The 24,627-nt window shown below is 36.7% G+C and overlaps 1 protein-coding gene across 1 annotated transcript in view; it reads right to left on the bottom strand.

Moving 5' to 3' along the window:
* CDC73 (cell division cycle 73) overlaps positions 1–24,627 on the bottom strand; it is a 120,248-nt gene that overhangs the window by 12,213 nt on the left and 83,408 nt on the right. The window contains exons 11-13 of the mRNA XM_070940966.1: positions 8,353–8,410; positions 4,732–4,767; positions 4,466–4,553 (exon numbers count right to left, since the gene is read on the bottom strand). Of these exons, the coding sequence (XP_070797067.1) occupies positions 4,466–4,553; positions 4,732–4,767; positions 8,353–8,410 (182 nt within the window). The remainder of the gene's footprint in view (positions 1–4,465; positions 4,554–4,731; positions 4,768–8,352; positions 8,411–24,627) is intronic.

Below are 24,627 nucleotides of genomic sequence, written 5' to 3'. Positions count from 1 at the left end.
TTAGCAAATTTATATAGCTAAAGATATAATTTAAAAAATAATATTACTAGTTTTCCTCATACACTTCAATTCCTTGTACTCTTTAAATTTGCTCCATGAGACTATTTCAAACTTTTGCTATCACTTTTCAGTGTGAGAATCAGAGAAGTTGGCAAACCCTTGTAAAGAGGAAGTCATCCATTCTAATTCAACTCTATAGTGAGAAAGTGGATACTGATAGCCCTTGACTTACAACTACGGTATTTGTTTAGCAACGATTCAAAATTACACTAGCATTGAAAAAAGTGACTTATGACCAGTCCTCACACTTACAACCATTGCAGCATCCCCATGGTCATGTGATCAAAATTTGGATGCTTGGCAAAGTATTGTATTTATGATGCAACATCCCAAGGTCACATGATCACGATTTGCGACCTTCCCCGCCAGCTTCCAACAAGCAAAGTTCATGGAGGAAAACTGGATTTGCTTAAGGATTGCAGATTCACTAATAAATCGTGGCAAAAAGGGTGCGACACACTTACCGCCTACCTTGCTTAGGAATGGAAATTCTGGTCCCAACTGTGGTTGTAAATCGAGGACTATTTGTAGTTAAGGGTAGCTATCACTATTCAACAATAATACTAGAATTCCACAAGGGATGCTAACAATGGAAAGGAGGAAAGATATGTTTTGAAAGGGAATTAAGACATGAAGCAAAACTTTAAGCCAATTTTAAGCACAGATAGGAGATGTGTACACAAATGTAACATTTGTGCTGTGATGAACTAAAATTTCTTTTTAGACAAGTTACCAAAACTGTATGGAGATAAATGGAGATAATTAGGCTTTTAATATAATAAAAGCTATGTACATATACATAGCATGTACATAGCATATGCATGTCTTTTCAATACAAGTTGATTATTAACTAATTGCTCCACAGATTTAATGCAGAACCCATTCATTTTTCCGTAAAAGACAGCACCAGTTTCCTTCTTAACTGCATGTAGTTTAGGTAGACATGGTAAGCAGTTTTTTTTAAATAACTGATTGAGAAATATGATGATTTCATTTGATGAATGGTACTAATTTGCATTCTTTTTTATCAGATTTTACTATGTTTTAACCTATAACAGAATTTTAACTATAACAGAGAACACATTATTTGTGTGCATGTCTAAGGCCTCAGGAAACTTACGCCTCAAGAAATTTTTTTTCTAAAGCTCTTTTAAATGTTTATAAAAGATTGCTGGTGAGTCTGGAAAAAAGTAGAAGGAATACTGAATATAAATAAAGATAAGAAAGGAGTTCATTGGTGAATGTAAGTTAATTACAAAAAGCCCAGCAAGAGACAATTCAAATTGTTTAAAAAGACTCTTCCTTCACTAGCTTACTAATAATTGAGGACTCAAAATTCTATCAGTTTTCAACATTCTATACTTTATTCCTAACCCTGACATTAAAAACTCCAGATAGAAATCTTTATAATTCTTGTTTCCTTGTTGGTCACCTACTGTGAAGATCCAACAATTATCCAATCAAACATTTAATTTTTTCAATGAAAAATTGTCATTTCTTCCTTTAACCCTTTTTTGGAAAATACATAGAATAATAGGCACACGAATGAAATGGAAAATAGCAACAGAGACTAGGAAGTGATGTTGGATCCACAATAAAACAGAATGTGGAGTTATATAAATGAATGAAAATTACTTGAACAGAATATCAATCATGATTATACTGCACACCAATTTCTTTTACAACAGAGTAAGATTCCGCAATATCTGAAATCTTTAATGGCAAAATATGGTACCTATAGGATGATAGAGGGACAGTTTTAACAGTAAACAATCAATACAGCTTCATGAGGTGTAAAAAGAAAGTAGAAAAAAGATCCACGGCAAATTCTGCTTGACCTTTGATTTGCTTACTTTCCAACAACCAATATGTGTTATACATATTGAAAAACATCTTAAAAGCAAAATATGATTGATTACTTTACTGTTTCTAAAGGAAGAGGTATTGTATTGTGATTTGTATTGAAGTTGTCATTTTGTAAGCCGCCTTGAGTCCCTAGGGAGAAAGGCGGCATATAAATCGCAATAAATAAATAAATAAATAAATAAATAAATAAATAAATAAATAAATAAATAAATAAACAAACAAACAAACAAACATCAAACTAATCATGGAGGCAATGTCCCAGCTCCCTCTATATTGACGGAAAATAATAATGAGAGGGAGTGAATTATAATAGAAAAAGCTGCAAGGACAAGTATTTAACTCTTTTCCATTGCTGCTTTTCCCTAACAATTCATTCTGCCCTGTCCCATACTCTCTTGAACTAAAATTCAAACCCATATTTGTTACCAAGGTATCAGCCAAAAACCCAGATAAAAGAAAAATATATAATAAAGAATATTTAAGCTTCCTGTAGAACTTTCATATCCTACAATTTTAAGATAGAATCTTTTTAAAGGTTTTTTTTTTACTAGTAAAACAACAATTCTGCTGCTCATCTAAATAAATAGAATAAAACATAAATAGAAAAAATTGATGCGGTACAGAAAATAGTAATTATAAAATGACACCGGACAGTACTTCATTATCATTTATTTTATGCAGATCACTAGACTACACTATTTGAGAACCATTACATAATTGATGGTGCCTGGGTATATCTTCTCTTAAAAACCTGGAAAAAATTAGCAATCTCAAGTTTTGAGTGAATTGGTGGGAGAGGAGAGAAACAGGACCAGGGAACACCTTCACTATTCTCTCTGATTATATGTGATTCCTGAAGCACAGATAAGGAATAATTGATGTGGGATATGTCTGTACTGAAGAAAGGTTTAGTTTGATTATAATTCCTGTTTTTATAAAGTCAGAATTTCCCTTCACCAGCTAATTAGAGCTTCAAGCCATTACAATTCAGGCAAGGTCACCCGGTCACTGTTGCAACTGAAAAGGTAAAAGGATAGTTGTCTTATTTTTTCTTTTAATTAATGTATTGGCATTCATTGTGGGAGATTTATCTATAAAGCGGCATTGTAACAATAAATATGGACTGTTACACCACATTGTCAACATTAAATTAATATCTTGCTTGTCCTCCAAAACTCAAGGCAATGAACTGGTACACCTCCCTCAATTTTACATTCACAATTCCATAGGTCAGCCAATACAATTTTTTGGCACATCATATTATAATTTAGATCTGAAAATCATAGTGCATCAGCACAGGACATATGCAGTACTTATTTGTGTTGTTGGATTTATCACTAGCTCACTGAGATGATTTAGGGAGTAAGCATTTGCATAATGCTGGTAAAGCAGGTAAGAATGAAGACCTGACTATATTCAGTACCGGAGTGCTACATATTCAATTTTTAGAGTCTCATGAACGTCCCTCACGTACACTACTTCAATGCTGGCCTTGCATGTGGTTTATTAATAATGGTTAAATATGCATAGCATGTTCTTTGAAAAATAAGGAGAAATCAGTTCAAATCTAATGGCTCCCATGCTTAATATGGGGAACTATCTGCTAGACATAGAAAAGCATTATGCAGTCAAGAAGCAAAGTAAACTGAATGTCCAAGAAGTGAACACCCTAGAGAACAATTGACTTCACAAATAAATCCTTATTTTTGTTCAATTCTGAGTGCATTTCTTCATTTGTTTTGTTGAGATGCAATTTTCATATACAATAAAAACAGTTGTTATAAAATGCAAATCTATTTCATTTACATTTATGTATTGATTTAGCCACCTGACTCTCATGAGTGACTGTGGGTGGCTTACAATAAAGTAAATACAACATATAATATAAAAATTGGGAAAAAAACCCATTCATAAATATCAAAAAAAGATGAATTCTATCACACTCCTGGGGCCTCATGCTTGGATCGGATTTCCAGGACCTTGCAAAAGGCCAGCAGAGTAGAGGCTGACTTAATCTCAAGTGGAATGATGTTTTAAAGGGCGGGCACCGTGGCAGAAAAGGTCCTCCTCCAGGGCCGCGCCGCACCACCTGAAGTTCCTTAGCTGATGGTACCCATCAGCTAAGGAAACCCTCCTGCCAGACTGGAGGGAATGGTTAAAAACAAGGAGAGACAGTCTTGTAAGTAGCCCAGTGCCAAGCCATGAAAACTTTTATCAGCACCTTGATTTCTACTGAGAAGCATACTGGAAGCCAATGAAGCTGATGGTGCAGTGATATTGCATATGCTGAAAAACTGACACCATTAATTGCCCACATGTCTGCACCAAATGTCCTTAAGGGCAACCTCATGTACAATATGTTGCAATAATCTAAACTGGAGACTACAAGGGCATGAGTGGACCACGAGCAAGGTGTTCAATCTAGGAATGCTGCAAGTGACGCACAACCCAATATATATAAATCCTAGTCAAGGCTGCCAAAGTGCTTCATTTATCCTTGAAAAGAGACTTTTACCCTGTGTATCTTTTAGTTACTTACTTGAGATCCTGCAAAAGGTCTTTTGCATTAAGCATAGTAATTAACGAAGTGGTAGCTGCTGGAATAATGATAATTGGTGTTCGTGATCCTATAGAAAGATACATATTTTTAAAGCAAATAAAAGGCAACTTTCATCAAACTTTTCAAGCTTTGGCTGAACAATTATACTAAAATACAAATTAAAATGCTAATTAATAAATTTATGACAAAATCCATAATGTCAATTTGATAAGATGAAAACAGCTGTAAAATTGAAAACAACTCACCTTTTTTTTGATTTGGAGGAGGTCTTGCTTGAGAAACTATAGGAAAAAAGCACAGAATGGCTGTATTAAGTTTTGAATTAATGAAATTTCCCTCTTTCTTAATGCCCTCTGCACTTTCAAAGCATATAATTCCAGTGCTTAATATTTCAGACACAAAAAGGAGCATGGGTGTTAAATGCCTTGGATACCTGAAGGTTTCAGTGTGGAAAAGCTTCATGTAAATAACATATTATTAACAAAAATAACAATATTGTTATTGTGTTGTTGGATTAACTAAATTACCCGAAAAATTAGCAATCACCCTTTAAATCTATTTTGCTGACATAAGTATGTAAGAATATCCTTTCTTTTCAACTACCAAATACAAGGTACCTCTGCTTCTTCAATGGACACTGAGGACTCAACTATGAGTTTTGATTCTTGCATATCATTTGGCTAAAATTCTTAACAGTGGATGAATATAATAAAAGATATATTAAGATGGGGTTTCAGAACTATAAGAACAGTACAGGTAGTCCTTAACTTACAACCATTCAAAAATACACTGGCACCGGAAAAAAATAACTTATAACCAGTACTTGCATTTACGACAGCTGCAGCATCTCCACAATCATGTGATCAAAATTTGGATCATTGGCAATGGGCATGTATTTATTATTGTTCCAGCATCCTGATGTCATGTGATCACCATTTGTGACCTTTCCAGCTGCCTTCTCTGACAAGCAAAGTCAATGGGGCAAGCCAGATTCACTTAATGATGTGATTCACTTAACAACTTTAGTGATTCACTAAACAACCATGGCAAAAAAAGGTTGAAAAATCAGGCACAATTCACTTAACAAATGCCTTGCTTAGCAATGGAAATTCTGGTCCTAATTGTGATGTAATTCAAGGATTACCTGTGTCTTCTTTTGTTGCAAAATGTTCAGGAAAGCTAATGTTCAAAAGCATTGCGTGTTAAGTAAATATTTTGAATGGTTCTTGCTGAGTAAGCAGAGGCTGCTTCAGATACATTAAGAAAGATATACACTCAGTTTTAAAAGAGTAAATTAAGGGAACAAATTAAGCAAACGAACAGGAGTTTAGCAGCAAAATTTAAGAGGAAAAGCCCTATGTAACCAATAGGGAATAAGAAAAACCTTTTTTACTAGTTGTGACTTAAGAAACAGATATGAAGACTGACTGAACTCTGCAGACAAAACTTACTAGAAAACTGTAAACAATGGATTGAAAGGACATAACTGAAGCTTGAGATTGACAGAAACATTACCAAGAAATATCTTTTTACTTCGAACAAATGTGGCACCAAGGACAAATAAACTGTAATCAAAAATACTGAAGAAATTTGTTGATTGTCTGGTTGAGTCTTCATGTATTGTCTTTGATAGGCTGGGTGATTGAAGGGAGGCAAATGTACCCTTAGTTTTCTAACCATATCTCATTTTTTCATTAGATAACTGTAGTAATAGTAGTAGTAGTATAATAGTTGATACATCTTAATTTAAGCAAAAACATTTGAGAAATTAAAGCATGGCATTCTGATTAGCAAGCTAGTAAAGTATGGGTTTGATGAAATGACAATTAAATGAATGCACAAATTCATCAACAGTTTGACATCTACCAGGAGTTAAGTATCAAAACAGATGCCACAGATTTCAGTCCTGGGCCCTCTATTTTTGCAGAGGTAGGACAATGTTAATAACATTTATGGTTGATCCAAATTGATGATAGGTGACTCTAGAAAATAAAAATAAAATCAAAATGACTGTAATAAGCTTGAAAAACAGACTAAAAAATATTGGGGATTGGGTGCTGGCCTTTCCAATACAATGTAATGATTTTACATCCAAGGTTTGTGGATCACATCACACTGACTTCAAATACTTTGTGGTCTATGAGACTCTATTAAAAGTTCATATTTTAAAATGATAGGGAATAAATAGATAAAAATACTAAAGAAATGTAAGCATTTTTTTCCTAGAGAACCCCTGAGGGAAAGCACTAGGTGCTTTCTGGCACTTTATTTCTTTGTATCCTGCATTATGGAAGGTCAATCTTGATATGGGCTTGCTTTTGTACTGATGAAGCTTGTGCAGAGCTTTCAGTTAATATGTGTGAAATCGCATCTGGCAGTGTGACCTCATGTGCGGCAGTTATCCAGAAATTATCCAGATGCATTTCAGCTCTTGCTATTTCTACTCTTTTCATATCATTGCTTGTCAGTTCCAAGCACATTCTTATTCTCAACAGCCCTGGTGAGATAACTATGACAGGCAGTATGACCTTTCTAAGAACTGGCACACAACTGCAAAGATAACAAAACCAGTATAAAATCCCAACATTATGCTACTTCAAACACATTAGCATTCTATTCTGAAATCAGTTTTAGAAGAAAGTTTAGCAACACAAGATAAATACTTTAGAATGGATGCATACATATTTTTTTAGTGATGGCTATTTAATCAGCAGTTTTTCTTTATTACTGGAAAAAATCCTGCAGGTACTTTTGTTTATAAAAGCTGAAGAGTGTGATTTGTTTTTAATTATGGCTGTGCCATTAAGACATTATAGAATTCATATAGAACTCTATTTTATTTCTTTTTTTAAACCTTTGTATTGTATTACTTTTTAATAATCAATTAAAGGCATGTTCCCCTCAAGTGTTTATAAACCTGAAGCCCAACAGTCATTATTCAGCCTTTGAAGTACTTATATGACATTCATTATTAAAGTATATAATGTATTACATATATCAAGCACTATCTTCTGAAATGCATCACAAGAAATGAAATACAGTGAAGTCATATAAATATTACCAGTACTGAAAGATGATTAAGCTTTTTTCAGAATATGATCACATCATACTTTTTGCTAGGTTTACCTACTTCTTCTCAAAATCCTGGATACTATAGATCAGTGATGGCATGCGTGAGACACCAGGTATTGAAAAGGGAACACTTTGCACACATGTGTGCACTCGTCAGGGCCGCAGTCAGGAAGAAGAGCTGCCCAGGGGGTATTTTCGGTTTGGGGCAAGTAAGTCTTCCAGTTACTGCTGCACATGTACATGCCCCGATCAGCTGGCCAACGTGCATGCTCACACCAGAAAACGGAAGACCAGCTCTTCCAGGTTCCAGCATTGCCACACTCACAAAGGCCAGATGATCATCGCGTGTGCATGCACACCAGAAACCCGGAAGAGGAACGGGCGATGCCACGCATGCCAGGCGACATGGCTCCACATGCCACTTTGGGCATGCATGTCATAGGTTCACCATCATGGCTGTAGATTAACAAACAATAATATGATATGGTAGAGATCCCTAGTATTTTTACATACCTTCCAAAGATTACTGTACATAGGAAAGAAATGATTCTAAAAGTACCTGAAATTTACAGAATGCATACATTCTTGTAATTATTGTATCACATTATCACATATACAAGCAGAAATGTAAATGTATTCATTTGATTTTTATGGGGAAAAATCATAATTTAAAAGTGAAAGCTTCAGTAGTTTCCACAGCAAGTCAGAGTGAATTTGAAAATGGGTTTGCATTTCTGACACAGTGGTTTTTTTTTTATGTTTCATACTATCATAGATAAATATACCGCTTTTACCTGGCCTTGCCACAGGTTGTGCTGCTGGGGTCTGAGTCTTTCGTGCTGAAGCTCCTTCCTATATAGAAAGAGAAGACGCATGTATATATTAACAAAGTTATTTGACAAGAGCATAATATTAAAATAATTTTTTAAAAAATCAATATTTTTTTCAACAACCCATTTATTACAACTATTTTGAAAGCCAGAAATATATTGCTTTTGATTGGTAGAAGAGTTAGCTAAAGAAATTCAAAAACAGTGAAGATGATGAATGAAATATTGTACAGTACTACTCTTTTTAACTAGAGATGGATAATATCCACATCAGTCTATGAAATTTATGTATTTGTATCGCTCCTTTATTATCTTTATAAATAGCTCAAGGTGGCAAACACATCCAATACACCTCCATCCTATTCCCCACAACAGCCCTGTGAGGAATGTTGGGCTGAGAGAAAATGACTGGCCCAAAATCACTTAGCTGGTTTTCATAGCTAAAACCATGAAATAATTTTATTCTCAACTAGTGTTAGATTTTTTTTTTTTTAAAAAAATACCCACTGCCCTATTGAAAAGATTCTTTCTGAGAAACTATAATTAGTTAGTTATAATTAGTTATATGATGCCCTTGAAGTGATGTCCCAGTGCCTGGAGGCTGTGCGGATCTGGATGGGGAGGAACAGGCTCAAGCTCAACCCTTCCAAGACTGAGTGGCTGTGGCTCCCGGCATCCCGATATAGTCAGTTGACTCCATCACTGACTATTGGGGGAGAGTCTTTGGCCCTCACAGAAGGGGCTCGCAATCTGGGAGTCATCCTGGATAGGCAGCTGTCCTTGGAGGAACATCTGACGGCTGTAACCAGGGGGACCTTTTGTCAGGTTCGCCTGATTCGCCAGTTGCGGCCCTTTCTTGATTGGGATTCCCTGTGCACAGTCACTCATGCCCTCGTCACTTCTCGCCTTGACTACTGCAACGCTCTCTACATGGGGCTCCCCTTGAAGAGCACCCGGAGGCTCCAACTGGTCCAGAATGCAGCAGTGATGGGAGCAGCTTGGCGCTCCCATGTAACACCGCTCCTGCGCGAGCTGCACTGGCTCCCAGTGGTCTTCTGGGTGCGCTTCAAGGTGCTGGTTATCACCTTTAAAGCGCTCCATGGCATCGGGCCTAGCTATCTTCGAGACCGCCTGCTGCTACCAACGACCTCCCATCGTCCCGTGCACTCCCACAGAGAGGGCCTCCTCAGGGTGCCATCAGCCAATCAATGCAGGCTGGTGACCCCCAGGGGGAGGGCCTTCTCTGTGGGGGCACCTACCCTCTGGAATCAGTTGCCCCCAGAGATAAGGAGAATCCAAGACCTTAGCGCCTTCCGCCGTGCCCTTAAAATCCACTTTTTCCAGCAAGCCGGGCTGGCTTAAGAAGAAATTTTAAATGTTTAATTGGTTTGTATTTTTAATTTTGGGCCAAATTTATATATATTTTAATTGTTTTAATATTTGTATTTTATGTTTTTTAATTCTGGCTGTACACCGCCCTGAGTCCTCAGGGAGAAGGGCGGTATATAAATTTAAAATAAATAAATAAATAAATAAAGTTATTTGATGGAAATCTAAGGGAGGAAAGAAGGAACCGGATAGAAAGGTTGGAGATGTGTAAAGGCTGAGGGACAGCAGAGCTGATGGCCATACATACACTTTGGCATAAAGCAAGGAAAAAACATGGGATGATCATATCCCCTAGAAAGCACTTTCAGACTCTTCCCACTTTGCCTCTGTAGTAAATGGGAGATCTTCCAACAAGAATGTCTGGCTTTAATGTAGGACAATCCATCAAAATGTCTACATCTATTCAATGGTCACAACACTCAAACTCAAGAAAATCCTTGGTTTTGCTCTAAATCTTCCATGTAATTTATTAGAAATTGAAGAAAAAAATATAAAATATAAGGGGAAATTCTAAATTTGTTTCTAAATTTGATAAATAAATAAAATTAGGGGCTATAAAGAAATACATAAGGGATCAGATTTTCTATGAGAATTGCTAGGTGATTGATTTCTTTATACTTCTTTGCTGTGTATCTTTAAAATAAACTGTAAGCCTATTAAAATTACTTAAACTTATTTAGAAAACATGATGTATATTTTAGGCAAATTTGTATTAAGGAACCAGAAAAAAATAACTTAAACCATATTAAAAGCATTTGTACAATGCATGTAACTTTAATGAGAGAAGATAAATTTGTAACTACTGTAAAGAAGATTGGAAGTCACTTCTTTACACAACTTTGTTTTTCTATTTCTTAATTACATTTTCTTAATTTCCCACCTTACATTTTCCTTTTTTATTGCTCTTTAATCTTACTTTATATTACTCATGTTTATCTTTTATCTCTGTGAACATTTCTAATATAAATTATATATAAATAAACATTTGTACAATATATGATTAGCATTTGGTGAGAAAGTGCTCTTTCATTAAATTATACAGTAATTATTTTCTTCTTACTTATGTTATGCCAAATGATCCAAAGCATATGGGATTACGTGGCCACTTGAAGAATGCATTCTACTGCCAAAGTCAATAAACAGAAGAAAGTATACAAATCTAAACTGCTTCATAAAATCACTTACATTTACAAAGAATGGTATAATTAACTGGATTTTGTTCTAAAAATTTCAAGTCACTGATAGAATGGCACCTAATCATTTTTTTTTGCTTTCCCCTCCTCCAATTTATTCCAAAAAACTAAGAGATTATGGGGGGTGGGGGGGATAGTAAGTATTCAGGAAGCTCAGGAACAGGGAATGAGGCTAAAACCCATTGTTCAAGCTTAAGTTTGTGGTCCACAATGTCTCTTCCCCATAAAACAGCATAAAAGTTATGACAGCCTTGAAGGAGATTTACAGAGGTAACTAGATTAGCCTGTTAGGTATTGCCATGGTTTAAATTGTGTCAAAAGCTATGAAGACAAGCGAAAGCAACAAAAACTATTCCAAGTTTGAAGAAAAGCTCTTAATGTTAACTTCACATTCCCCTAAATTTCTTTGAACAGTGATTACAGTATGTTTTATTATTTGCATAGATTATGTAGTGATGTAGTTTCAGATAGACTGATCGAGCAATAGTGTTTGGAAACATGCATGCATATTCACTAAGCATTATGAAATGCTTTAGCGGTTGACAATGTGCTCCATTTCTTGTCATTTCAACCAGCTGCAAATTTTTTATTTGTGCATGGCAAATACAGAAAGGAATTCTATCTGCCTGCCTGCCTGCCTGCCTGTCTAATTTGTATGCTGCTGTAATCTCCAAGGTATTTATCTTCAAAAAATTTGCAAACACAAACTGCCTATTCCCAAACACTTTCTGGAAAAATTCCTTTTTAAACAATTTCCAGAATGTCCTCCAAGTGTATGCCAGCCTAACACAATAATGAGGCTATCCATAAAATAGAGGGCAAAACCAAAAACAGAGCAGGGATTATGGCACCTGTGTTATATAGTTATGGAGGTTCTCACCTATCCATAACCAAGTACAGCAGTTCGCACAAAGTAGTTTCCAAGTGATTTGCAAATATTGTTACATAGTGAATGCATTGCAGCAATCTTCAGTAGTCACACAGTAATATAAGAGCTACCATTTCCAGCCCCTTGCTCCAAGTAGGGCTGCTACTGATGCACCAATCAATACTGGATAAAGGCTTCCTCATCTAAAACCACCACTTTCCCATTCAGTTACTGAGTATCAGCAGTATGATGTAGAGGAATGTGAAAATAAATTTGGCAAAAGCACTTAAAGAAAACAAAAGATAACTCAGTCCTGGCAAAGAGAGAGGTATGAGAGAAATTCAAAATAACCCTCCCTTGATTCTGTTTGGTATAAAAGGAGGCATAGGAGAAACTGCCATTATACTCAGTAACAACAAAGTAGCATTCCTATAAGCTTAGCAGTATCTGTTTCCTGTTGTAGCCTATCTTGAAGAATTGATACTCTTTCCAACCTCTCCCAGTGGTTTCATGTATATATTATGAAGTGGGTAGAAGGACAATCTCTGGGGCATGTGTCACAAAGAGGATCCATGATCTTAACATCTATTTCACACACACATACATACCCATCAATTGTTCAGGGAAGGAACAAAATCATCATGAAACAATACTTTAATCCCCAAGTCTTGCAGGAGGTCCAGAAGGTTAGTATGGTCTATACTATTGAAGTCTTCTAAGATATGTAACAGAACCACAAGGAGTATACAGTCCCATTTAGGTTTTGATGTAAACCCTAGCCTTAACCTGATAGCAAAGAACTAAATATATATATATATAATTCTTCTAGAGTGCTCTGCAACTCATGCCTCACTGCATTTTCAATAGCCTTATCTCCAAAATAAAACTTGGGAGACTGGCATCTAATATGATCAGGTCCAGGAAAGAGGTACATTGCTTGAAGGAAACATAGGAAAGTTTCCTTCGAGTCTATTGACATAACTTCCTTCTGATTATTACCAGCCCATTTCCTGATGGATGGACATGGTTTAAATCACAGATCTTATCCATTTCATCAGTGTCTGCAGACCAAAAGGAATCTCATTTAATAGATGCTGCCACAGTTATTAATTCATTTAGAATCAAAACTCTGACAATGATTTCTACTCGTAAAGTATATGTAAAAAGACAGTGTCACCTAAGGAAATTTGAAGCCTTATCAGTACCACTGGACGGTTACCATCTGACATAATTATGATGGAGATGCCTCTCTGGCCTTATCACTACACTCGAGACTGAATATATGCTCAATCAGATTCATTTTTCATTCTCTTCCATTAGTGCTCCAGATGTCATTCTGGGGCTTTATTCTCAGTTTCTCAGAAATCAAAATGATCTTCAGAATTAGCTGTCAGAGGCAACTCAGAGACAATTGTGTCAAGAGCTTGAACTGATTTCCAATCCAAGAAGATAACCAGGCACTCAACAGAACTGCCCACTGGATTATTGAGAAAAGTGGCTTTGGATTTACATGTGAATCTGAGTAGATCTTAGAAGGCAGTAAAACTCATCTAGGTCAAGAACTGATACATCAAAACATATTCAATGTCCTGTACCAGCAGGTCAGAGATAAAGAAATCTGATGTGTCTCTACCTATATGTGCTAGATCTGAGATTACCTGGGACAAGACCATGGTTGCCATAGTGGTTGTGAAACATAATTCCAAAATGATGTCCCAGGTGCATGAGGGAACTCTAATAGCCTGAGAACATTTGTTTAAGAAAACGTATTACAAGGAATTTCTACTTCAGTTGCATATAAATTCAACATATCAACTGATGACTAGCAATATTTTCCAAGTTTTTTAAAGTCAACTTTGTCAACATAACTTTAAGTTAAGAAAACAAATCTGCATCAATAATAGGAGGTGCAACTTGTAAATCTTCCTAGCATTTGTGTAACTGAATAATTGAAAATTATAGTTTAAAATGATTTTGTATGTCTTTTAAATTTTAAATGGGAGCCACCTACAGTTGGTTGAAAGATGGGCGGCTTTATCATTATAATAAATGTAACAAATATAACAAACAAACTTATTCCTCTTAAAAAGTGTTACGACTTCATGATGGAGTTCATGGAAGAGTAATACAGGCATCCAAAATCTAATCTCACTTCCTTTCTTCTTGGTTCAGATGCAGAAGAAGCAACATAGATTTCAACCACACTGTTTCTTGCTGTCATTAGGGATTCAATGTCAGTTCCTGGCAATGTTCACAGCAATCTAGTTCTTTCTCCATGGTACTAGTAGAGTTATGGAAGGGAGGAGGAATAGAAGCCTGAGGCTATTCTTTCAGCCAATGCTGCATGAACTGAATGAGGTGACAACTAAGTGCTCCTAAGCTAGAAAGAAGCTTATGCCAGCAGCAAGGAGGAAGAGAGTCACAATCAGGAAAGAGCTGTCTATAGAAATAACAGGAAATTGAGCATGATGTTTTTAGCTTCCTTCAAGACCACAAAAGTAGAACGTGTTTCTACTTCAAAACAGAATGGAAAAACTTAACAAGGGATACCAATAAAAGCTGACTGTTACTCAGCAGAAAGGAAAACCAGGAAAAGGATCGGGGGGGGGAGGGGAGTTGAAGATAAACAAATGACTAGAAACTTAAAAGAAAGCTCTTCAACATTTTATAACGCTACACTTTCTAAAAGCATAAACTATTTTATATATACAAGCTACTCAGATATATTTCTCTCAAGCTTTCCTTCTTTAAAAAGGTAAGACAAATTTCAGATCTCAGAAACCCAATGTCCACCTAAGAAAGCATAGGGCTTTTGTTTAGATTCTTACAAAGCAGTAAAACATATAGGAAAATATATATTTTTAGAATATTCTCAAAACTATCTCAATATACCAATATAACTAGCATGTGTAATAGTTATAACCATTTTTTTTCTTATAAGGATATGGAAGCAGTTTTTGTAGCTTTTGAGTGCACCTTTGTTATTTCACTCCTTTTGCCCAATTTCACAGAACATGATTAAATAACATTAATTTCCCCTTGATTCACTATTCATTTCACTCCAAAGATACACTTATATTGTGTACTATGGTATAAAATAGTATTGAGAAATATTATAATCTATGTCTAACAAGCAGGATTCAAGAATTGTTCAAACTTATTGATCTATCCCAGGATATTAGCTTGGGGGAAAAAGCAGTGAAGAAAAAGTATTTCATAGTTTGAAAATTATTTATTTAGTAAGAAGGCTAGTATGTAATCCAGATTTATTTCAATATCTATTGCAAGGGTTCATTCTTAAGTTTACATAAGCATAGGGAGAGATGATTGCAATATAAATATACAAATATAAATATCATAAAGTTATAGACTATTACATCAAAAGGCCATCAATCCTCCCAGAGGCCCTTCACTTGTGGGGTGCCGTAGGGGTCGGTTCTCTCCCCCCTGCTCTTTAACATCTTTATGAAGCCGCTGGGTGAGATTATTTGTAGTTTTGGGGTGAGGTATCATCAGTATGCTGATGATACCCAGCTCTACATCTCCATCCCGGACCAACCCAGTGTTGCCCTTTCCGTGATGTCCCAGTGCCTGGAGGCGGTACAGGTCTGGATGGGTAGGAACAGGCTCAGACTCAACGTCTCCAAGACTGAGTGGCTGTGGATGCCGGTGTCTCCTGATCTAGTACCCCCACCACTTCAGATGGGAGGGGAGTTGCTGACTCCCTCTGAAAGGGTTCGTAATCTAGGCGTCCACCTTGATCCTCGGCTGTCCCTGGTGGATCATCTGACGGCCATGACAAGGGGGGCTTTTGTACAGGTTTGCCTAGTGCGCCAGTTGCACCCTTTCCTAGACAGAGATGCCCTTTGTACAATCACTCATGCTCTCATTATTTCTCGGCTGGATTACTGCAATGCCCTCTACATGGGGCTGCCCTTGGGATGCACCCGGAGGCTTCAACTGGTCCAGAATGCAGCCGCGCGGGTTGTTACGGGAGCCTCCTGTTATTCCCATGTAACACCTCTCCTGTGCGAGCTGCACTGGTTACCGGTGGCCCTTCGGATCCGCTTCAAGATGCTGGTCTTGACTTATAAAGCCCTACATGGCATGGGCCCGGGGTACTTGCAGGACCACCTCCTATCAGCCTCCCACCGCGGTTACATAGGACTGCCCTCCTCTGGGTGCCATCAGCCAGACAATGTCGGCTGGTGGCCCTCAGGATGAGGGCGTTCTCGGTGGCCGCACCAACCCTCTGGAATGAATTACCCACCGGGCTTCAGACAGCCCCTGACCTCCGCGCCAAACTGAAGACATGGCTTTTTCAGCAAATTCCCTGATCTGTTATGAGATTTTAGTTGTTAGGGTTTTTACATTTGGATGTTTTTAGTTTTATTTAGTGTTATAAGTTTTTTATTCTGTGAGCCGCCCCCAGTCCTATGGGAGAAGGGCGGCATAGAAATCTAATAACTAATAACTAACTAACTAACTAACTAACTAACTAACTAACTAACTAACTAAAATAAATCTAGTCCTCCATATTTTGTTCTCATACAGTCTAACCAGAGGCCAGTGAAAATGTCACAAGCAGGAGATCAGCTACAGCAGTCCCTCCCAATAAGTTCATGTCTGCCATTCTTTGTAATGTGAAAACAGGAGAAAACTTCAAGTCACAGGCTCTTCCAAATATTTCCTTCATTATTAACAGAACACATTATGACACTAAAGATTTATCCACTATATTGTATATGCCCTGAAAAGTTATACATTATAAAAATTTGCCCTTAGTATTAGTCCAGAATGGAAAACAGACATTTGAACAATACTACAAACACAGGGCAGTCCAGAATATGGTTTTAAACCCCCCCCTGCTGAATACATATTATAACAAATTTACATTGAAAATGAAAATATGTTTCTACCACTAAAATATGAGAAATCTGTACCTACCTAGAGACTCATGGATTTTTCAACTTGGTGAAACAGTTAACATTTTGGCTGCTTCTCTCATAAACACTATCTATAGTATCCTTGATCTCTACTCACAGCACACTATTGTCTAGACTGCGTAGGCTGCTTTGGGAGATATTATCCATCAGAAACCTATGACTGTGTCCTGATGTCAATTATATTATGATTAAGAGACGGGAAGCAACTGTGTGCAAACTCACTCTTCTTCTCTTCATATTTTGATTAACACCTATTGAAATATGGAGGAAAAAACCCAACTTGCTAAGTGCTTTCTAGTTACCATAGCTATTATTTGCAATGCTAGGTAAGATAAAACACCAGGATATTTCATTTGCTTTAATGATTTGAAGAGGCATTACAAATTAACAATCCTTAATGATATTAAAATATTTATTTGTGCAAGGATAAGATAAAAATATACATATAACAAACAATTTCAAGACAGAAATATATATATTTGAAGACTTACAAAACAACAAGGCTATTCCTTGCTAATACATAGTTTTACTTTGTTAGGATTTAGCACACAGGAGGGAAATCTTAATTAATGGAGGGAAGGCAGAGACTTGAAGATCTCCAAATAAAAGATTTAATTGATCCTTGATCTATTCAACTCCACAGCATGAATCTTTATAGTAAATACAGCTGTATTTGTTTGCAGTGTATCAACAAATGAGACTCTGAACAATGCTTTCAACTTGCTCAAAAAAAATTAAAGACAACAGTGACACTTGTGGCCATCTTTAGATTGTCACTTTGTTTATATGCTGGGAAGGGAATCTACTATTTTAAAATGAAGTCAGCATGTTCTTAGAAGAAAGTTTATACACTACAAATCTTGTAATTATTTTGTACCATGATCAACCTAGAATCCTGTTTAATTTTTAAACTCTCATAAAAGATAAAAGATATATTAAACTGTAAATCAGACAAAGGTTGCAACATTGATTTTAATACCCTGTTTCCCTGAAAATAAGACATCCCCTGATAATAAGCCCAATCGGGCTTTTGAGCTCATGTGCTAAAATAAGCCCTCCCCAAAAATAAGCCCTCCCCAAAAATATTTAACCGCATGCTCAGCCTGTCCCCACCATTTCCTCTGGGTAGGGTTAGGGAGAAAGAGCTGGAAATCTGGTAAGGTGGCAAGAGGAGCCCCGTCTTGCTCCACGCGCCCCAAAATAATGAGACCTCCCTGAAAATAAGGCCAAGCGCTTATTTCGGGGTTAAAAAAAAATAAGACAGGGTCTTATTTTCAGGGAAACACGGTACATGTATTTTCATAACCAGGTTTTGGAGCAACAAATATAGATCCAAAGATCAACATGAGTCAATATTTTGCTACAGTGATGAGGTTTTGGGCAATAGGGCTGTCTATGTTCTACTTCCCTCTCAGGGAACCCATAGAACCGTGATGGTGAACCTTTGGCACGCGTGCCACAGGTGGCACGTGGAGCCATATTAGTGGGCACGCCAGCTCAGCTCTGGGGTGCATGCGCGCGCCGGCCAGCTGATTTTCGGGCCTTCTGGGCCCACCAGAAGTAGGGAAACAGGCTGTTTCCTGCCTCTGGAGCGCCTGGGGGTGGGTGGGGAAGGCCCGTTTTTCTTTCTTACCTGGCTCCAGATCCTTTCTATGCATCTGGGAAGGGCACGATTTTTCCTGTCCCCAGACTCCAGAGACTCCTAGAGAAGCTCCTAGAGACTCCTAGAGAGGTTCTGAAGGCTGGGGACAGCAAAAAATGTCACTTCCCGTCCCACCAAAAGTTAGGAAATGGGCCCTTTCAGCCTCCGTAGGGCCTCCAAGGGAGTGGGAAAGGCTGTTTTCGCCCTTCCCAGATGCATAGAGAGGATCTGGAACCAGGTAAGAAATAAAAACGGGCCTACCAGGCCATCATGTGCCAGGAGTGGGGGTGGGTGGGGTTGCGTGCGCATACGGGTGGGTACATGCGCGCGTGACCCTCCCCCGCCCCCCTCCTGGCACGTGATGGCAAAAAGGGTAGCCATCACTGCCATAGGAGGTTACTTGACAACTTTGACCCAGCCATTTTCTCTCTGCCTTGTTTATATATGGAAAAGGGAATGCAATACCTTAGGTTCTGAATGAAAAGTGGATGTAAATCTGATGAGCTAATAAAACAATAAATATTTACATGTAAGTATTATGTTTATATTAATTTATAAAAGATTCCAAATTGTACAATTTTATGAAAGGGTAGTGTTCAACTATGAAAACTATAACTTGTGGCTGGGTAATCAATCTCTGTAAAGTCAACAAGATGCTTTCATCTTGCTCACTGGAAAAGCAAGCTATGTGTTTGATACAATTACACAGAATCCTGGTTTTTCATTTATAAGTACTGTACCTATGCAAAATGTGAAGCCCATTGCTTCTTGGCTCCTGCCAGCTGGAACATCTACTAGAATAATTAGAAGTTAACCAAGAGGCAAAGGTTTTATATTATATTTGAATGAATATTTGTAGCATGTTGCTCTCAAAATATAATCTCCTATATTTTATATATATATAAAATATATATTTTAAGATATATTGTTAGAATACTCAGCAATATTTTCATGTTCTACAGCTTCTTCCTATCTTCTTAAAACCAATAAATATACTGGGTTAAAGAAGGTCCTTCTTCCCTAGAAGGAAAATACATTTGCATGTTAGTTTTAACGTATTTTTCTTCTATCCCAGAGGTACAGAATACTTCCCAGCAGTTCTTATTCTGCAGCTTTCTTCTATAAGGCCTAGCCTCAATAACTCTGGCCAATAATTACTGATCTTCCTTGGAGCACTAACCCTATTTACATTCAGAAAAACTATCAAAATGGACTTTGTCTTACCTGAACATTCCTTCTATGCGTGCTGCTGGAGAATCCAAAACTTGGGTTATTCTTCATCTATTTGCTAGAGACTAAGTGTATGTTTCTTTAAATTTCCTTGACCACACCTCCTTCGCTCGGCTGAGCTCTAGTTTGTTCATGAAGGTGTAGATGAAAAGAGTGTGTGAAAAGAGCTAACCAGCCCAAGAGACAGAAGCCGAAAAGGGTGGGTTGGATTCTCCAGCAGTGCGCCTAGAAGGGACGTTCAGGTAAGACGTCCATTCTCCAGCGTGCTGCTTGGAGAATCCAAAGCGTGGGATATACCCAAGCTAGTGAGATGATGGGCGGGAGGCTGCCTGCTCCCGGGTGGCAGAAGTAGGACACATTGACTGCAGCACACGCCGTCCAAAGGACGCCTCAGCCAAGGCAAAGGAATTGACCTTGTAGTGGTGGATAAAAGGTGTCAAGGAAGTCCAGGTGGCTGCCCTGCAAATGTCACTGACAGAAGCTTGGGTGGCCCAGGCAGTGGTGGTAGCCGCACTTTTCATTGAATGAGGCAAAATTCTCCCCGGCAAGGGTTTTTTCTTACGTGCATACGCTGTTGCAATATACCTCATTTTTGTCACAGTTGTTAAGTGAATCACAGCAGTTGGTAAGTTAATCATGTGGTGTTAAGTGCAACTGTCATAAATACATGTCAGTTGCCAAGCAGCTAAAATTTTGATCACATGACCATGGGAATGCGGCAAAGGGTGATAACTGTTCATAAGTCACTTTTTTCAGTGTTGTAACTTCAGTTTTACAAGTTGTAACTTGTAACTTCAAATGATCACTAAACAAATGGTTATAAGTTGAGGACTACTTGTATTTAAAACAATAGGTTAAAACTACGGTGATAAAGAAATATTTTTTCAGAGCAATTCTTTATGTGGTTGCTTCCTTTTTGCCTTCTTAGCTCCCTCCCCCCACTCCTATGTATGTACCAATGTATTGTAACTAGTTATCATTACTTTAACACTTCAGCATTATTCAGACCAACTGTACATCTGGTGTGTAGAACTTTTTATAGGGCAGGGGCCTCACAAGATCTTTGAGTAAGACTTCAAAAAATAATAATAGATGTAAGCTAAGTTTTATTTAATTTTTAAATTTAATTAATATTAAATACAGTTAGGTTTTACTCTACAGTCATATAACAACTGTCTTCTTTTATCATGTTAAAAAACTTGGAGGTCTTGGGATCTCAGATTGCGTAACAGATATAAGCAATGAGACTAAGTGTTACCAAAGATACTGTTCATGGAAGTCATGGATATTCGTTAGTATATTTTCAACAAACTGAAATGTATGGATACAGTTTGAACTACTAGTTCACATTATTGTTTTCCTATGGATAGCAGATGTCTACTTGTTTATACTTTTTAATTCCATCCTAATTACTTTATAAGTAATCAAGGTGGCAAACATACATAATATTTCTTCCTCCTCCTATTTTTCACACAACAATAACTCTGCGAAATTAATTCAGTCAAGAGAAGTCACTGACTCAAAGTCACTCGGACACTTTCATGCCTAAAGTGGGACTAACTCACAATCTGCTGATTTCTAAACCATCCACTTAACCACTACACCAAACTAATTCCTTTTATGTTCAAACAATTAATTTGTGGCTTTTTTTAAGAGTAAAATGATATTGAAACTGCCCTGCAAATAAAGTAATAGACATCAGATTTGCTAAACTGAATACTTTGCAAGTTCCTAAAATAGAAGAAGGAAGAAGAAGAAAAAAACAAACCCAAAACACTCCAACAAAAAACCCCCTGAAAAGACTGTTTATATACAGTTTTTCAATCATACATTTTCCAATCCCTTTATATAATAAAAACATGAATTGCAAGCATGTTTCAATAAAGGTCTCTCTGATCTCAGTAGGGAAGAATTTCACACATAATTCCACCCTTGAGCAAAGGAACAAACTCAATTCAGTTTGTGCCCAATTGTCTATGCAGGTTCTGAATTCTACTCAGATAACAGCTGCTCAAAAGGAGACAGTAGCTCATGCCAAGCAATTCTTCTAGCAGCTGAGCTAAAATCATAATATGAACAAACTTCAGTTGACTCCTCTTGCCAACATCAAAAAAAGTTCAAATGGTTTTGGCCAACAAAGCACAATCCCCCCCCCCAAAAAAATACCACCATATATTCGTCTGACCATAAATCTGGAAACAGAGCAGAATAAGAAGCCATGCCCAGCTCAGAAGTTAGGTATTCCTACTCCTGCCAAGTATTTTTTTTAATCAAGTAATTTACTAGGGTGGAATTTATTGTAGTTTATAGCTTTCAGTCATAACAGTCTTAGTATCTAATTAATATTGCAACACATTACTAATCCACATAGTATAGAATAGCAGTACCTGTGCAATGATCCACACTGACAGGAGGAAATATTAATCCATTCAAGGTGTGCTTCACTAGAAAGCTTGCATTAGGTCCATCTAATGGTTCTGAACCAATGTTCAATTGTTTGGTCGTGTTTATGACTATGCAGTCATTTTTCAGATTCCCTCCCCCCCCTTGCTTTACAGTTGTATTAAGCCTTAAAATAATGGTTTGCCTATTTAAGGATACAAACATAAATGCAAAAAAGATTATTATTTTAATACATTACCACTGTTTGAATTTTCAATAAAGATATGGCATATATAGACATATACTATGGAGTATCATTTGGAAATCTACTTAAAGACACCTCAGGGCTATTGTAAATTTTGAGCAATAAATACTCCAACTACTGTTTTGAGATATCTGAGTATCCTTAAATAGATAGTAGTGTTTTGGCTACTAGCAAGAATGAACTTTTGACTGTATTCTAAACTATTTCTAGGAAATGCACTTAATGGAAGCCAAACCTTGAGTTTCTAGCACTTTACCAAACTTCATACAAGAAACACTATCAGTCTGTGAATTCAAAAAAGAAAGTAGGCCAATCTATGCATCTGCCATGTTTTTCACACAATCTGTTGATAAGGATATAAAAATGAGAATAGTGTGTTTCTCAACAAGAATATAATTAAATAATAAAAATGTGCAGCTTATTTAAATGCCTAATCTTATTTAGATATCATCTGAGTATTTTATCAGTGTTCTTTTAGTAATATTCCTATCAAATATTTATCAGAAATAGAAATTTTAACTCTTGATTCATGTATATTTTAATATAAACTGTGTCTCATAATTTGTATTCTTTTTTTAAAAAATAAAGGCTTTCATAATGAAGGCATATATTACAAATGTATCTCTGCTATATATTTGGGATAATGACTGATCTCAAGGATTATTAAAAGCATTAAAAACCTGTTCCACAACCTTTGTCATTTCACAGTTCTTAACGTTCTTCTCCATTAATAGGATATTAGGGTGAGTTAGAACTTAAACTGAAGGGAAGGGAAATGAAAAATTAGAAATACACACATCATTTTGATTTAAATGTCCCTGGTATGACGAAAACCTGAAATTAACACTATAATTTGTTACCATTGCTGCAAAATATAAGGAAGAATTAACCATTTATTGATTCACATGTTGAGAAGGAGGATTTCTTCTGAATGAAAAGCTCATGAGTGAAGTATGTAGCTAGATCTATAAGAAACAAGACACTATAAGTCATACATAGACACTAATCTTATATTTGTAGTATTTGGATATAAATAGCAACCCTCTTCTCCACAATTCTGCATTATGTTGGATTATTACCAGATTAGTTTCATTACTAACCTTAACAATTCAGGTTTGTTATTATTAATATGGCTCTACTATTTATTCCTGTCTTGGCCAACATCAGAAACAAAGTGTGTTTGACCTTTCTTTAAAAGGTACTGAAATGAATCTGCAAAGAGCCTCTGTTCCTTGGAGAACTGGAAAGGCTAAAAGGACAGAGAAGTTTATGTACAACTAATTTTGAAGATATAACAGATAGATTCCATTTTCAGGCTGATAGTTCCTCTGTAGTCACAGACAAATAATACATCAGTAAAGAACAATGTCATTCCAAAAAGGAAAAAACAACTTTTGAGAAAAGAACAATTAGAGATATTGTCTTTGAATCAAATATATTTTACTGGGGATGGCAGACACTTGGTACTGTATATGACAAAAAATATAGGAAATTGTGTTTGCTGCAAGCATACAAACAAACTGTAATTTATTTGCTTAACATGATTGCAGATTATCTTACACCTTAATAGTCAAATAGCACTGGGGTGTACTCCATAGTTAGGTTGCATATTAGCAACATTAATGTGGGAAAACAGGTGAATTAGGTTATTATGGAAAAAACTAAGTATGAAAGGACAGAGATGCATCAGACATGATAGAAGAAAATGGGGCAGAACTAGTTCATAAATGAATTCTGGGGAAAGGTTCATGTCAGAACAAATTTTTCTTAGGTTTGTCAATGTCCGGTGAGTGGAAATAGGTCATAAAATACCAAAAAATGATAAAATGATAAAATAGCCAAAGATCAAAATAGCCCAAAGAAACATGAAAAAAACTATAAACCTAAAATTTTTTTGAGAAGAATTATCATGGGTTTTATGCTTTATGCAAACTTAAATCTACAAACCAAGATGCATGTGTTCTGAGTAATTGGCCAGTCGATTCCTATTGGACCAACTGAACAAAACTGAGTAAAAGTATACTTTGTGTTATCAGGCTACTGCCTGGATCACACTGAGAAAATGGGTAAACTAATGTGACATCTACAGTACTGTTGCCAATGCTGTTTGTTTGTTTGATCCAGAATGTTATTTTAGGGCAGGATGTGATAGAATCTGTAGAGCTAACTATTGGCAACAAAAGCATTCATATGAAATTTTAGACAGTTACACATGAGTATAGCCTCCCCTCCTCTCATAGTTCCATACTAATTTTCTCAATATGATGGACCTTGGAGAAATGAATCAAGAATGGAGCTTGTGGAGAATTAGCACACAGTGGGTT

The sequence above is a fragment of the Pituophis catenifer genome, unplaced genomic scaffold, assembly GCF_029215685.1.
Source record: "Pituophis catenifer annectens isolate HBS135680 unplaced genomic scaffold, rPitCat1.0.hap2 SCAF_3, whole genome shotgun sequence".
Lineage (NCBI taxonomy): Eukaryota > Metazoa > Chordata > Lepidosauria > Squamata > Colubridae > Pituophis > Pituophis catenifer.
Note: the sequence above shows the minus strand (reverse complement) of the source record. Positions and strands in the feature narration are given on the sequence as shown.